The sequence below is a fragment of the Pristis pectinata genome, chromosome 12 (assembly GCF_009764475.1).
Source record: "Pristis pectinata isolate sPriPec2 chromosome 12, sPriPec2.1.pri, whole genome shotgun sequence".
Classification (NCBI taxonomy): Eukaryota; Metazoa; Chordata; class Chondrichthyes; order Rhinopristiformes; family Pristidae; genus Pristis; species Pristis pectinata.
The window spans coordinates 40,412,680-40,428,553 of record NC_067416.1 but is presented as its reverse complement, the minus strand read 5'-3'; the positions used below and the strand labels follow the sequence as shown (position 1 = coordinate 40,428,553).

Below are 15,874 nucleotides of genomic sequence, written 5' to 3'. Positions count from 1 at the left end.
GTTGTGGTTCCTCCAAACCACTCATGCTCAAGCTGTAAGAATGATGGCAGAGAAAAAGACTCTGGATGTTGGACATACACACAGGGCCTCAGCACAACACCAACCAGACACCGTTCATGTAGTGGCATTAACATGCTTCTCAGGACTGCTATCAGACACAAATTGGTACCAACGGGAAGGGGAAATTAGGAAAGGTGTTTCAAAGCTTTGTCACATTGTTAAATTTTAAGGAGTGTGGAGATGTGAAGAATGTATGTGACAAAATTCCGGAGTTTAGGACTAAGGTTGTTGAAGGAACAGATAGCAATCACAAGCTCTAAGAGAGGTGGGATGATTCTGACCTCCACTGTGAGAACAGTGTCGGCACTTCTGCTTGGTTGCTGAACTCAAGTGGCAACGAACAAGAAGTGCCGACACTTTTCTCACAGTGGAGATCAGGGTCACCCAAACTCTTAAAGCCCTTGCTGCAGGATTCCTGCAGGCTGCCTCTGCTGAGATACCGTACATGACACTTTGCTGCTCCTTGCCGTATGACAGTCAAGTAAAGTTCTACTGGCAAAGTGGGCAATCGTTTTATAAATGCGACATCTGTATTCATACCTTTAAGGTGTAGTAGGCAGCACTGTGGGACTCCCAAACTTGCTGGCATTCATGAAGCGTTCTCATGCCCTTACAGACACCCACCTGACACTTTCTGCCATGAGTGCCTTTTGCACAAGGAGGCTGCCTCCTACATGTGCTGTTGATCAGAAGCCCGTGCAGGTTCCCCTGCCACCATCCCCACTGTCCTACCCTAAGGAGTTTTGCCACCCTTAAGATAATATATCTTTATTAGTCACATGTACATCGAAATACACAGTGAAATGCATCTTTTGCACAGAGTGTTCTGGGGGCAGCCTGCAGGTGTTGCCATGCTTCCGGCGCCAACATAGCATGCCCACAACTTCCTAACCCATACGTCTTTGGAATGTGGGAGGAAACCGGAGCACCCAGAGGAAACCCACACAGACATGGGAAGAACGTACAAACTCCTTACAGACAGTGGCCGGAATTGAACTCGGGTTGCCGGCGCTGTAATAACGTTACGCTAACCGCTCCACTACCATGCCTGCCCTTCTCCCATCTCTGCCCTATGCGGTAATTCATTGTCTACATTCTCCAGTAGCTGAAAAAGAAATGGTTGTATTCTGCTGCAACCCCTTAAGGGCTACATTCCGAACTCAATAGTTGTGAGGAAAAGAGTAGCAAATGTGGAAAATTCAACCTCTGGTGCCTGCTGTTCCTGAAACAGAGCAGTGATACATGAGGGAATCCACTGGCTCTATTTTGGGACAGGCGCTAATGAATTTCACTATTTTTTGGACGTCTTGAAACCTTTGGAAAGATTGCTAATGCCATTTTAACACTGGGAAACCAGCACTAATGACTTTAAGCCATTAATTGGCCTAAATCAAGATTGTCTAAAAAGTGAGGAAGCTACAAAGACAGGTGCATTAACTAAGGGACATCAAAATATATTAGAAGAAAATGTAATTAAAGATGCACCCAAAAGCCATCAAATATTGAAGCAGATGGATTCAGTCACAAAAGAAGGTGTGTATTCCAGTAGATGATATAACCTCGTACCAGATTCACCCCTTCTTCAGGCAGAATAGCCTGTTGAAGAGTGACAACAAAGGGAAAGAGACCTTCTCCAGTACCTCAAGGAATCAGACAGTAGGAAAACACAATTAGATATGCCCCATCACAAGCCAAACTAACTGTCTAGTCAATAGAGACCCAGATGTGGACATAGACATAACATACAGAAATGGGTTCTTTGGCCCACCAAGTCTACGCTTACCATCCAGCATATATTTACATTTATCCCATTTTATTCTTCCCCCATTCCCATTAACTCTTCCCAGATTCTACACACTAGGGGCAATTTACAGTGTCTCATTAACCTACTAACCCACAGTTCTTTGGAATGTGGGAGGAAACCAGAGCACCCAGGGAAGACACACACAGTCACAGGGAGAATATCCAACCTTCACACAGACAACACCAAAGGTCAGTATTGAACGCGGATCGCAGGAGCTGTGAGCTAACAGCTCCTCCAGCTGTGCCACTGTGCCGCTTCTATGCTCTTTCACCTTGGGGGCCAGTCATATTCCCTTTGAAAGGATTTTAGGAGCCATTCCTTACTTACCAAATGGCAGAGGTGATTGTTTCAGAGGTTAATATGTGCCTGTGAAAGGAAATAGTTCCTAGCAATTGACTCAGCTCGTGCATATTGTCTGGGTATTGTCCTCTCATCCCTACCCATTTCTCCAGCATTGTATTACACTGAACAACTGTGAAACCAGTAAATAATCTGGATACAGAAAGTGATTTACAATAAATACTATAATCCAGCAGTTGTTCTTAGTTATTCCAGTGAAGTTATGCATTGAATGTCACTTTTTATCACTTCAACCTATCTCACCAAAGTTCTGAAATACATTGTGATAATTACAGTAGATCTCAGCAGTAGATAAAGTTGTTTACAGTAGTTATCTACAGTAGATAAAGTTGTTTACAATTAATGGCATTACTTGCTTTCATAAGGTTTTCATCTTGTTAAAAATAATAAATTGTGTGAAGGTGCAAAATTACAATTATTTGTACCAATTCAATAATAAAATGGCTGTGAATGTACTGAAATGCCAATGTCTACCCGTGTGTCTGGAAGTCTTTGTTTTAGCAGATAATTTCTGTTGCTTTATTCCCAGACACCTGAAGAGCTTGAAGATATGTCTGACCTTGAGGATGATCGTGATGCACTAAGTCACACCAGTGTTCAGACAGAGGGAGAATCTGACAGGGTATGGTACTTGGAAACAATGAAACTGTAATGTTGAACATTTTTAGTATGAAGACATAATTATATGACTAATCCAAACTCAGTTTTTAACACTATCCCCCAACTTCCCTTAGGCCTGTTAAGGTCAAACCATGCTGTTATTTAAAGCAAGGAAAAGGACTTAGCTCCACAGTCACCTGCCACTACTTTAACCTATGAGTTCTGGATGGAATGCGAGCTGTTTGCTACAGGCAATTATTTAAAACTGGAAAAAAACTGGAGTTGTTGGAAATGTGACAAGAAAAAAGACAAGGTGGGAACACTCGGCTAGTTGGGAAGCATCTGTGAAAAGAGTAACAGAACCAACATGTCAGGTTGAAGACCACTGATTCTGTACAATTTAAGCTGGCAAGTCCCTGTAACATCTTTGCTTAGTGTCAGAAAGTTGGGTCTGAAAATAGTAGTATTTTTGGGTCATATTTATGAATTGAAACAAATACAATAGCAGGAGAAAATGAACTGTGGGATTGATTTTACAGTATATTTAATTGATTTAGGAACCCACTGTGCAAGTGGGTTCCTAAAAACAACCAGGTATATAAATACCCAGATCTCCATTATTGCCATTATATTGTTACTGTATATTTAATGCAGGTAGATGAGGTGATCATCAAATTCATAAACTGTTGTACAAAGGGATCCTATTATGTCAGCTGGACCTGCTGCAGTAGCCCGATGTTGAAGTCTCTGCAGCAATAACACTGTCTCAAGGAGGCCAACACAAGAAGACCCTCCAGATAATTCTTGCTTTGCCAGGCTCCACAGGGAAGGAGGTGGTCTCCCTAAATGAACCAGCAATGGCCCCCTGCTCCCTAACCCAACCTTACTGCTACTGGAACTGAACAGGTGGCAAGTCTGCATTGACCTCCCAGGGCAGAAGTGGATCAGTGGCTTTTTAGTGAGACCTGTCCGATTCAAAATGCTCTCCAGATTAATATTCGCCCTGACAGTTATCAAGATATTTGTTGCAACTGTAAAGAAGCTGAAAGAAACTGAGAATATACAAAACCCTGAAGATGATAATAAAGATAGTTAAAAGGTGGTGAAATGTTCCTTCCAGTGGGCTGGCTTCCTTTCTGTCCTTGATAAGTTCACCTCCATTCTCAGCTCTGAGTGGGGTTGAGCCTTAGCTATTTTGGGCTGTAGGTTGCCTTGAGGAATCTGCTTGTGCCATTGTTGTCGGCGAGTTGCTGGATTTCTTGCACCTTTTCCACTCACCATCTGTTCCTAAAGTCACGGGCTTTCTGTTAGACCTCACCCTTCAGATGACCGTCGAGCTCTTTCACCAATTGTACTGAATGGTGACGTACTCAGTAACAATAATCATGCACATAAAGGGCTGCCATATGAGAAGACACTGAGAAGCTAGGTAACAATTTCACATCTACGAATGCAGAGAAAAATGTAAACAGCCAGAAGTAAGAAGTGTGATCAATACACATTAGCTTGGTGTGGTAGTCATTCGTGTGGCTGTTCTCATCGTCATTTAAAAGGGTGGGTTAGTAAGTTTGCAGATGACATGAAGGTTGGTGGTGCTGCAGATAGTGTATAACGTTGTCGTAGGTTACAACAGGACATTGATAAGATGCAAAGCTAGGCTGAGACATAGCAGATAGAGTTCAACCTGGAAAAGAGTGAAGTGATAAACTTTGGAAAGTCAAATTTGAAGGCAGAATACAGGGTTAATGGCAGGATTCATAGCAGTGTGGAGGAACAGAGGGATCTTGGAGTCCAAGTCCACAGATCCCTCAAAGTTGATTGGGTTGTTAACAAGGTGTATGGCATGTTGTCCTTCATTAGTCGGGGGATTGAGTTCAAGAGCTGCCAGGTAATGTTACAGCTCTATAAACCCCTGGTTAGACCACACATAGAATATTGTGTTCAGTTCTGGTCGCCTCACTATAGGAAGGATGTGGAAGCTTTAGAAAGGGTGCAGAAGAGATTTACCTGGATGTTGCCTGGATTGGAGAGCATGTCTTATGAGGATAGGTTGAGTGAGCTAGAGCTTTCCTCTTTGAAACAAAGGAGGATGAGAGGTGACTTGATAGAGGTGTACAAAATGATAAGAGGCATAGATCGAGTGGACAGCCAGAGACTTTTTCCCAGGGCAGAAATGACTAACATGAGGGGACATAACTTTAAGGTGATTGGAAGTACAGGGGGGATATCAGAGGAATTTTTTTTTTACAGAGAGTGGTGGGTGCATGGAATGCACTGCCGGGGTGCTGGTAGAGGCAGATGCATTAGGGATGTTTACGAGACTCTTAGATAGGCACATGGATGATATAAAAATGGAGGGTTATGTCGGAGGGAATAGTTAGATTGATCTAGAGTAGGCTAAAAGGTTGGCACAACATCGTGGACTGAAGGGCCTTTACAGTACTGTAATGTTCTGTGTTCTATGAACAGTCAGTGCTTATGGCAGCCCTGACTATTGTGTTCTTCAAATCCCTTTTAGAATGCTCTGTGCAATTCTAGTCTCACAGTTACCAAGGTCAGCTTTCAGAAGATTTGTTTATGATTTTATTTTATGTTTTAGATATTGTTTTAATTTTTAACAAGAGCATGAGAAATAGAAGCAGGAATAGGCCATTCAGCCCCTCATGCCTGCTCTGCCATTCAATAAGATCCTGGCTAATCATTAACCTCAGTGCCACTTCCCATATTCCTACCGATTCCTATGGAATAGATTCGAAAAAATAAATGATTCTTTCATGTTGATTTCTGTCTCACAGAGAAACATTTTCACATTTGTTTTGAGAGTGGGAAGGCACCTGTACAAGATGCGCTTAATCTTCTAATGAGCCATTTTTCCCAAAGACTAAACAGTAAATAATTCATTAGTTTATTTCTCTTGAACTGGTTAGAATAATAGTGGATTACTATTATGATAAACTCTTCAGTTTAAACTTGATTAGTTGTTAAATAGTCATAATGTCAATAATTATGTTTTCAAGTGTGGATATTTTGTATATAATTAACACGTTAATTTAAGAGGATTCAAAAAGCAAAAACAAAATGCAGATGCTGAAAATCTGAAATAAAAACAGAAAATCCAGGCAATACTCAGCAAGTTGGGCAGTATTCACGGAGGGACAAACTGTTAATGTTGCAAGTTGGTGACCTGTGGTCAGAACTGAGGGAGGGATGGGTGAAGAAAGTAAAGTTCTGTGATGGATGGAGACCACAAGAGAATGGATATCACAGATTGGTGCTGAAGGCTTGTTGGTGGCAATTAATCTGTAGAGATAAAGTGTAAATTGAGGGAGAAGAGGAGAGAAAGAAACCAACAAAAACATGGTAGAACTATGAGATACAGACCACAGCAGTTGCAGAAGTCTAAAATAATGGAGAATATTGGGAGATCCCAGCAGGTCAGGATAGAGAAGGACTGAGATACAACAAAACCAGCCAGAGATTTAACAGCAAAACAATTTACAGAGGCTGGAAATATGAAACAAAAGCAGAAAGTGCTGGAAACACTCAACAGGCCAGGCAGCGTTCAGAGAGAGCGAGAGAGAGAGAGAAACATCATGGGTTGAAGGGCCTGTTCCTGTGCTAAATTGTTCTAAAAACAGAGCTAATGCTCCAGATGGTCATCCACCCCGAACACCAACCCTGTCCCTCCCCACCAGACTGCATAAAATATAAAATGGAATTAAATATTGGGGATTTTTTAAATTACTCACCATCCTCAGTTTGCTTCATGTGTCTGATGTGCTGATGCACAAAGGCCCCCAAAATGCCTCTTCCAAGATTTCTGTCCACACATGCATACCTGCTGACGTAGACTTTCACAGAGCTTGTGAGGTCTGTTTCCCCATTACTGAGGATGTCCCAGTTCAGCTTTCAGAACACACCTCAAGTAAGTCACCATGACACAATGCACATAGCTGCATCTCCTTCAGGCCTCCCTACCACTAACATTTGTTGGCCCAGTATAAACTGACAGTTCAACACACCTGAACAGTTGCCTTTCAATTTCTTGGCAAGAGTCCAACAAAACAAACCAAGAAAAGTTAAAGAATGGCAACAGTAAAAATGACTAAGGGCAAAGATCGGTTTAAGTATTATGGTACTTTAATGCTTTTCAAAAGCTCAGAACTTTCCAAGGTGCTCTACAATCACTGTTGAAATGTCAGAAATTGTCCTCAACAATACTTGTATAGATATGGTGATAGTGAAGTGCGAAAATCATCACGGATAAAAGGCCACTCTAAGTTATACTTTGCTTGGTGTTGTGTTTCAGACTAAAATGACTGAGCTACCAGAAGAGGAGAAGGCTAAGATTGCTGAACAGGTTGCAGATTTCAAGAAGGTTAAGAGCAGGCTGGATGCAGAGATTGAGATTTGGGATGAGACCAGCAATGACATCATTGTACTTGCCAAGAAGATGTGCATGATCATGATGGAGATGACTGATTTCACCAGGTAATTCAAGTCCCCTTAAGCACGCCATACACAGACAACAAGCTAACAAGAGCAGGAGGATTTCAACAGAATTTTACATTCTTTTAAATTTAATTTTAATAAATTAATTTTATTTCATTTTATCTTTATAATTTTTTTAATTATATTTTAAATAACCATATAATGAAAATAAAATAATTTTAATAAATAAATTGAATTAAAAATTAAAGATTTTAACAGAAAAACATCAAAGAAAAAGGAACAGGGGTAGGCCACTCTGCCATTTACTGAGATCATGGTTGATCCAATCTTAGTCTCACCATCAATTTTCCACTCTCTTCCCGTGCCCCTTGACTCCCTTGTAATTTAAGTAAATGTTGATGTCCACCCTGAATATATTCAATGATGTCCTCCACTCCTCTCTGAGATAGTATTCCAAAGATTCAGCACCCTCTGAGAGAAAAAACTTCCTCTTCACCTCTGTTTGAAATGGGCAGCACCTTATTCTTAAACTCTGGCCCCCGTTACCCTCATGAAGGAAGCATCCACCCTTCCAAACCCCTCAAAATTTTACAGGTTTCAATAAGATTACCTCTCATTCTTTTAGACTCCAATGAGTCATTAGCCCAACCCTTTCTTTATCCATCAGCCCTGCATCCCAAGAATCACCCTGGTGGACATTTTATTCACTGCTCCAATGCAAGCATTTCCTTTCTTAAATATGGAAAACAAAAACTGTATGCAGTAATCTAGATGCAGTCTCATCAATGCCCCATAAATTTGCATCAAAACTGCCCTGCTTTTAATTCCATAAAGCTTTATAATAATAGCCGACATTCCTAATTATTTGCTATTTCTGTATGCTAATTTCTTGTTTCATGGACAAGAAGCCTCAGATCCCTCTAGCTGGCAACATTTTGCAGTTTCCCTCAATTTAAATAATAATTTGCTCTTTTTTATTCTTCCTTCCAAAGTGGAGAACCTCGCATTTTCCCACATTGTATCCACCTGCCCACTTACCCACTCAGTGAACCTATCCATATCCATCCATTGTCCTGAACTGTTCACACTCAAAGAATTACACTTATAATTATCCACTGCTGCTAAAAGAGAAGTCCATCCAGCAGGTGATACAAGAACAGCTGACAAACTATAGAAAAGGCATAACTTCCTAAGGCTAAGAAAAATTCTCTGCCTTAAGCATTCCCAGTGTTTTTGACTTTCTGAAAGACAAGATAAAGATAGCTTTTTCATCAACAGCCATATGCTTGAGGATTTCTCAGCATGCTCAGAGGAATCATGCACCCAAAAAATGGTTCAGGTTACTTGGAGAGCTAAACAATGATTAACATCTCAGCACCTGCCATCCATTTACCTATAACTCAGTTCTGGTCAAGGTAGGAAAGTTTTAATTCTGCATCTTGCTCAACTCAACTCCAACAAGTTCTGCAGCTGGAGCAACACACAAAATACTGGAGGAACTGAGCGGCTCAGGCAGCATCTATGGAGGGAAATGGACAGTCGACATTTCGGGTTGAGACCCTTCATCTGAACCAATGATCAGGGACGTGGAGAAGCCAGTCATCCCCATGGCCTCCCCTCTGCAGTTTTCAGCTGCACAGTATGTGCTGTGTCACTTCCACTCCTCTCTATCTGATCCATGTCCCTGATCATTTGTCCAGATGAAGGGACTCGGCCCAAAAAGTCAACTGTCCATTTCCCTCCATAGGTGCTGCCTGACCCACTGATTTAATCCAGTATTTTGTGTATTGCTCCAGATTCCAGCACTGCAGTCTCTTGTGTCTCCATGCTCTCCAGCTGCATTGCCAATAGGAGAGCAGCATTGTCTAGTGGAGTCTCTGATTGCAGGAAGTATGAGAGTTTATGCTCATCCTGACCTTGGGGCAAATCAATGCTGCTGCAAAACACTTTGGTATGAAAATCAGGTCCCAAAAACCTTGAACATCTCCGGTACAAGGAATGGAGATCGAGTAGACACAGGGCACTGAAAACCATCAGGCATTTTGGAGTCTACTTTCCCAATGCATCACTTCCTGTCATTGGTAATCATATGTTAAAGGTCCAAAGAGGAGATCAACAAGGAAAGCCTGGGTACTCCTGCTAAACTGTTGTAACTCCCTTTTGTGGGATCTCTTTGTGATTTCATCTCTGTGATAGAAATTAACATTTGAACTTTAACTGGGAAGACGGTTTTACCCTCTACTACCACAATGCACTGTGTAGTGAATTGATCTATACGAACTGTATGCAAGACAAGTTTTTCACTGTACCTTGGTACAAGTGACAATAATAAACCAATACCCATACCACATAGTGAGAGTGAGTGAATAGTCCTGCCTATCTAATTGTTTCAACTCTCTGTGCTAGTTGTTGCTGATGACCTCGCCTTCAGAATGCCTTCCTCTCCAGATCCCCACTGGATTGCTGATCGCATCTGATTTTCCAAGGAAGCATTGTTGACTGTTGAGGTTCAAGGGAAAGCTCTACAGTGTGTGCTTTATACTTCCTCTGAGGGCTACTAAGGAATCCACCTCTGAAATTGGAAAGGGCAGGAAGGCAATCCATTCATTTAGAAAACAGGTGTTGTGAGTGACTGTCAATGTTACAGCTCCCTGACATTGTTCATTTACATTCATCTCTCAACAGAGTCCTGATGAAGGGTCTCGACTGTAAATGTCGACTGTCCATTTCCCTCCATAGGCACCCACTGAGTTCCTGCAGCTTTTTATGCATCACTTCACCCATGCCCGCTTTCTGTCTCTTTACTGAAGACTTGCTGCATTTAGATACTTAGAGCAAAATAGTGACTTTCACAATGTGTCCACTCTGATGCACATACTACATGTAAAAGATCTCCCAATCTACCTCGTCATGGCCCATGCACTTTATTTGTTTACCTACAATGCATTTTCTCTGTAACTGCAACACTATATTCTTCATTCTGTTTTCCTTTTTTCTAACTCGATGTACTTATGTATGGCATAATCTGCCTGGATGGCACACTAACAAAAGCTTTCACTGTATCTCAGTACATCTGACAATAATAAACCAATATCAATACCAATAAAAGTTACACAGATAAAGACTATTTTATCACCTAGGTTCCAATCTTCCCATCTGTGCATTTCATTTCAGTTGTTAGGTTGCAATTTTCATAAATCAGAGACCATTATGTAAAAGAAAATTTACTAACTGTATTGTGATATGAACTTATCACCCTTATGTCTAAACTTAGCGAAAGCTCTCTGACATGGTTTACTGACCCTTCTATTGGTATTGGTATTGGTTTATTATTGTCACTTGTACCGAGGTACAGTGAAAAACTTGTCTTACAAACCGATCTTGCAGGTCAATTCATTACACAGTGCAGTTACTTCAAGTTAGTACAGAGTGCATTGATGTAGTACAGGTAACAAAAAACAGTACAGTGTAAAGTGTCACAGCTACAGAGAAAGTGCAGTGCACTAAGGTGCAAGGTCACAACAAGGTAGATCATGAGGTCAATGTCATAGGTCATAGTCCATCTCATTGTACAAGGGAACTGTTCTCTTTCTATACACTCTCCTGGGACCGGGCATCCAGCCAAATATGTCTCTGCAGTGGCCTGCCTTACACAGACTCCAGACCCCTGGCACCACAAGCAATCAATTTGCACATGACAGCAATCTGCTTCATTGCCTTTTGGTACACCACAAACAGCCCTGGGTGACTTCTGCCTGCCCCAGCAGAACAGCATCCGCCGCTGGTGGTAGTCAGCAGCGCTTTGATTGGGGCAACCTGGGACTCCACTGTGGGCACAAAGACCTCTACCTCAACCTTGCCTCAAAGGAAGCAGGAACCTGATCCATCAGTCATTGAATGCGAGGTGGTTAAAGCTGGCTGGCACTTCTCAGCTGGAATAGTTTTGCCCCTCCCTCTGTGTGAGTGAGAGGTGGATTCCCCTGTGCCCCTTGAAATTCCTCATGTGTTGTCAGACTAGGTGCAAAGTATTTCTTCATGGACTGCTTCAGTTTTCCTAGTGTCATGTCTTCTTACTATAGACCTTGTGAGCTCTCCAACACAAAACTGATGTGTGGCCTGTCCCTGCAGTGAGCATGCACACTGACTCTCCTAACCCACTGGTCTAAATGCCCTGCTCTTTAAGTCATTCCAAATGTCCAGTGTGGAGGGAAAATGTCTTTTCTTTCAGATGCATTGCAGCATCCCTTCAGCATGGAAGAGAAAGGATTCGCCAAGACTTGGCAGTTTCTCCCCCTCCCCTGCTCCAATAGATAATAATATGCACACTTTAAATATGTGCATGTTGGAATTAACACTGGTTATACTTAAAGTTCTGTGCAGCATGTTATACCCCTGAGGCAATCATGACATTATTAATGTGATTTTGCATTACAGCTCTGTTCTCCTTCAGGCAGCTTATTAAGACAATATTAGTTCAAAACCTGAAGTGACCGTAATACTAACTCCTTTGCTTTGTACAGTTTGTGTGGATTGTCTGAATTCATTAAATTGTTATGACTCAAAAGAAAAATCTTACTTTGCAAATTATCTGGAAATGTTATTTGGCCATTTTTAATGAGCTTTCTGATCTAGCGCCTTTCAAAACTGTTGGACACCTCCAAAGCTCTTTACCTTCCATCTAGTAGGTTCAAGTGTAGTCACTGTTATAAGGTGGAAAAAAGCAGCAGCTGATCCATGTATAGCAAGGTCCCATAGAGAGCAATGTGATAACGATCAGTGATTGATGTTAGTCGAGGAATAATTGTTGGCCAGAGCACTGGGGAGAGTACCTTGATCTTCTATGAAAGCTGAATGGGAACTTCTATACCCACAGAGAAGGTAACGAGCAACTGGCAACATATTATAACTGAATGTTCTATTTGTAAAGCCAGTCAATGGCATTTGGTGATGCATATTGTTGTCACCCCTATGTAAATGGATAATGGACAGCAGTCAGTTGTATGATGGACACATTGCCACATACCACTTCATCAGAAAGTAATACTTTAATTTTATAAAGAGGTCTTATTTGAATATAATCAAGTGCAATGTATAGCACCATGTGCGAGTAGAAACCAGGTAATTCTTGTGTGGGATCTTGAATTAAGTGTTTGTTTGGGGCCTCATGGATCATCCAGACTTCCTTCCACTGAATACTGACATCCTCTGGGCCATCAGACATCTCTCTACATAGTTCTGGAAAGGTTTGTAGGCTTTGTCCGGCTTGGTGGGGCACACATGACGTCACAGTGTATTGGTTGTCATGGATGGCCCAGGATCTTATTGTCATCTAAGATTATAGAAACATCTCTCCTGATATTTAATGGCTGGATCTGGAGACAACTAGAGCCATGGTAGTAAATCTGTCACTGATTACTTTCATGGCAGCAATAATTTGTTGATGCATTTTGTTTGTGAATTGACTTTTTCCATAACACTATATCGGTACTCAGGTATGGAGATGGTGGCACACTATTAATCTAAAAGTATAGAGATGGTGGTACAGTGTTGGTACTGTTGTGGAGATAGTAACACAGTATTGATACTCTTGAGTAATGATGGAAAGACAGTATTGATAGCCCCCCATGTGGGAATAGTGATAGAGTGTCGGTATACAAGTGCGGAGATAACAACAAAATATCAGTCCTCCCAGGTGGTTCCTGTTATGAGCTCCTTTTCCATTCCTGGAGGCACTTTACTAATCCCAGTGACTGTGATGCATGAAGCAATAACTTAGTTAAATGATCTGTTTTGTAACAATGTGAGAGGTACAGGCTTGTCATGGGATGCAATAAAAACAAATCCTTTATGTGTGAGGAGAAACATTGCAATAAATTATGGATGAATTTAATTGTTTCATTAAAAGGTATCTAAATCGCAATCTTGAATTTTCCTCTTGATTTGTAGCAAATATGTCTGCAGGTTGAGTAAAGATGGCATTTAGTGTTCAGGTCCTGGGGAAAGATTGCTTTCCAGTTAATTTAATTGCATATGCCAATTAGGTTAATTACAGCAGTGTATTATATCATCCTACATATGGTGTCTAAATTAGAAACGAAAATGTGAAAACATTTATTTACATCACTTCATTACCCCACCCTCCAACTTGAACAAAGTCCTGACAAAACCACAGTGTCAACATGATAAGCTGTGCAAAGGACCGAGACAAAGAGAAATTACTCTTCAGAGCCTGCTGTCTGTCTCCAGACATCTATGCAGCCTGCTGTCTGGCTGGAGACATTTAGACAGCCTGCTGCCTAAACCCAGAGGTTAAGTCAGCCTGCTGTCTGTCTCCAGACATCTATGCAGCCTGCTGTCTGTCTCCGGACATTTAGTCAGCCTGCTTTATGTCTCCACATGTTTATGTAGCCCGATGTCTGTCTCCAGACATTGATGTAGCCTGCTGTCTTGCCCCAGATGTTTAGTCAGCCTGCTGCCTGGTTCAGACATCTGTGCAACCTGCTGTCTGACTCCAGACGCTTATGCAGCCTGAGGTCTGGCTTCAGACATTTATGGAACTTGCAGTCTGGCTCCTGACATTTTGTGGCCTGTTGTCTGGTCCAGACATTTATGTAGCCTCCTTTCCATTATCCAGACATTTAATACCTTCAGACACTTTTACTATCAAGTCTCAGTACCCAAACATCTTTGCAGCTCCTCACATTTTCCAGTTAGTTTTGCCATTGAATCATAGGATAGAATCATGGAATGAATACAGCACAGAACAAGACAATTCACTCCAGCAAGTCTGTGCCAGCTTTTTACCAGAGCAACTCAATAGTTCCAACCCCTGGCCTCTTCTCCATGGCCTTGTAATTTTTTCATCACCATATATTAATCTAATTCCCTCTTGAAGATCACACGGAACCTGCCTCCACTACATCTGCAGGCAGTGCTTTACAGCTTCCAACCACACACTAAGTAAAAAAGTCTTTCCTCATCACTATCAATTCTTTTCCCCTTTGCTTCATACCTGTTACCTCGAGGTTTCAATCCCTCCATCAATGGCATAGCCTCTCACTAACCACTAAGTCTAGGTCGCTTGTTATTTTCTATGCTTCAATCAGATCTCACCTCAGTTTTTCCTTCTGCAAAGAAAACAGTCCCAGCCTCTCTAATTTGTCATTGTAACTCTAGTCTCTTATCCCTGGAACCTTTCTTGTAAAGTTCCTTTGGATCGTCTCCAGTGCCTCCACATCCCACCTGTAACGAGGTGACCAGAATTGAACACAATACTTCATCTGAGGCCAGACCAGTGATATATGACTTCCCTACATTGATGTTCCTTGCCTCTATTGACAAAGCCCAGAACGTGTATGCCTTATTTCTTGTTTTCTCAACCTATCCTGCCACTTTCAATGATGTGTGCACCCATATCCCAAAGAACAGTATCCTTTACACTGTCTGCTTTTTATCTCCAGGCATTTATACAGAATGTTATCTGAGCTCAGTATTAGATTTTAAAGCAGGGTTACAGCACAAAAGCCAAAAGAAGTTTAGAAATGTTGGTGTGTCCAGATTCCATGCACATGCCATATTATAATTTTACATTTGTCTTCACCTTTTCAACGTTAAGGCATTTGTGATGGTGCGTTCCAAATGATGGGAAATTAAAGTCAAAAGTCAAAGTCAAGTTTATTGTCATATGCACGAGTACATGTATGCAATGAAAAACTTACTTGCAGCAGCATCATAGGCAAAGAGCATCATATAAGCCACATTCATAAGAAAAACATAAATTATACACAAATTTTAGAAGAAAGAACACAATTAGAAGAAAATAAAAAGTCCATTTTAGTACAAAGTGATCAAAATGGTCATGATATTGCTAAACTGTCGTGATTAGGGTTTTGTAGGAGGTCTTTGTAGCAGCAACAAGTATTGAGGATGGACCCAAGCTGATAGATTGTGCCCACAATCATGATGCTTGTTCTTTCTATCCCATATCTCAGGGAATAAGAACACAAAACAGGAGGGAGAATGAGAGGTGTGGAGGTGACGCAGTATGTATTGTGCAGCTGAAGACTGCAGAGGAGAGGCTGTGGAGATGACTGGCTTCTCCACGTCTCTGATCATTGAAGGTGAGGTGACTGGAAAGTCACAGCTGCATTAAATGTCTGATGTCCAGGGGATAAGGTGGTCAGAGGTAGCGTACCTGTACCACTCATCCAGAAAAAAAGGCCCTGGCATCCCAGGCAGCATAGCATTGAGTCAAACTTCTCAACTTCCTCTTCTTCCACTCCCTTGTCCTCCTTGGATTCATCCACAGGCAATGTACAAGCATGTGGCAGACTTGGGCATCATTGGGCCTCATGCTGTCAGCAGCCATGTTTGAATAGGAAACGCTTTGCCTCCTACTGACCACCTCTTGAGTCAACCTACGAGCCCAAAGAGATGAGGGAGTGGAGCTTTAGATCCCCGTGGAAGCTTCATGGGAGCTGGCGACAAGCTGTGTAAGCATTTGCATGCCGGCTGCCTGTTGACGGAGTGTAAAGCTTCGAGGTTGGTGAATACTCCTGGGTGATCGGAGGGTGTGCATAATGTCGACGATACCCTGCA

At 41.7% G+C, this 15,874-nt stretch overlaps 1 protein-coding gene across 1 annotated transcript in view; it reads left to right on the top strand.

Moving 5' to 3' along the window:
* Positions 1-15,874, top strand: part of LOC127576942 (catenin alpha-3-like) — a 1,199,293-nt gene that overhangs the window by 1,127,937 nt on the left and 55,482 nt on the right. Inside the window, exons 13-14 of the mRNA XM_052027768.1 lie at positions 2,754-2,846; positions 7,134-7,315. Of these exons, the coding sequence (XP_051883728.1) occupies positions 2,754-2,846; positions 7,134-7,315 (275 nt within the window). The remainder of the gene's footprint in view (positions 1-2,753; positions 2,847-7,133; positions 7,316-15,874) is intronic.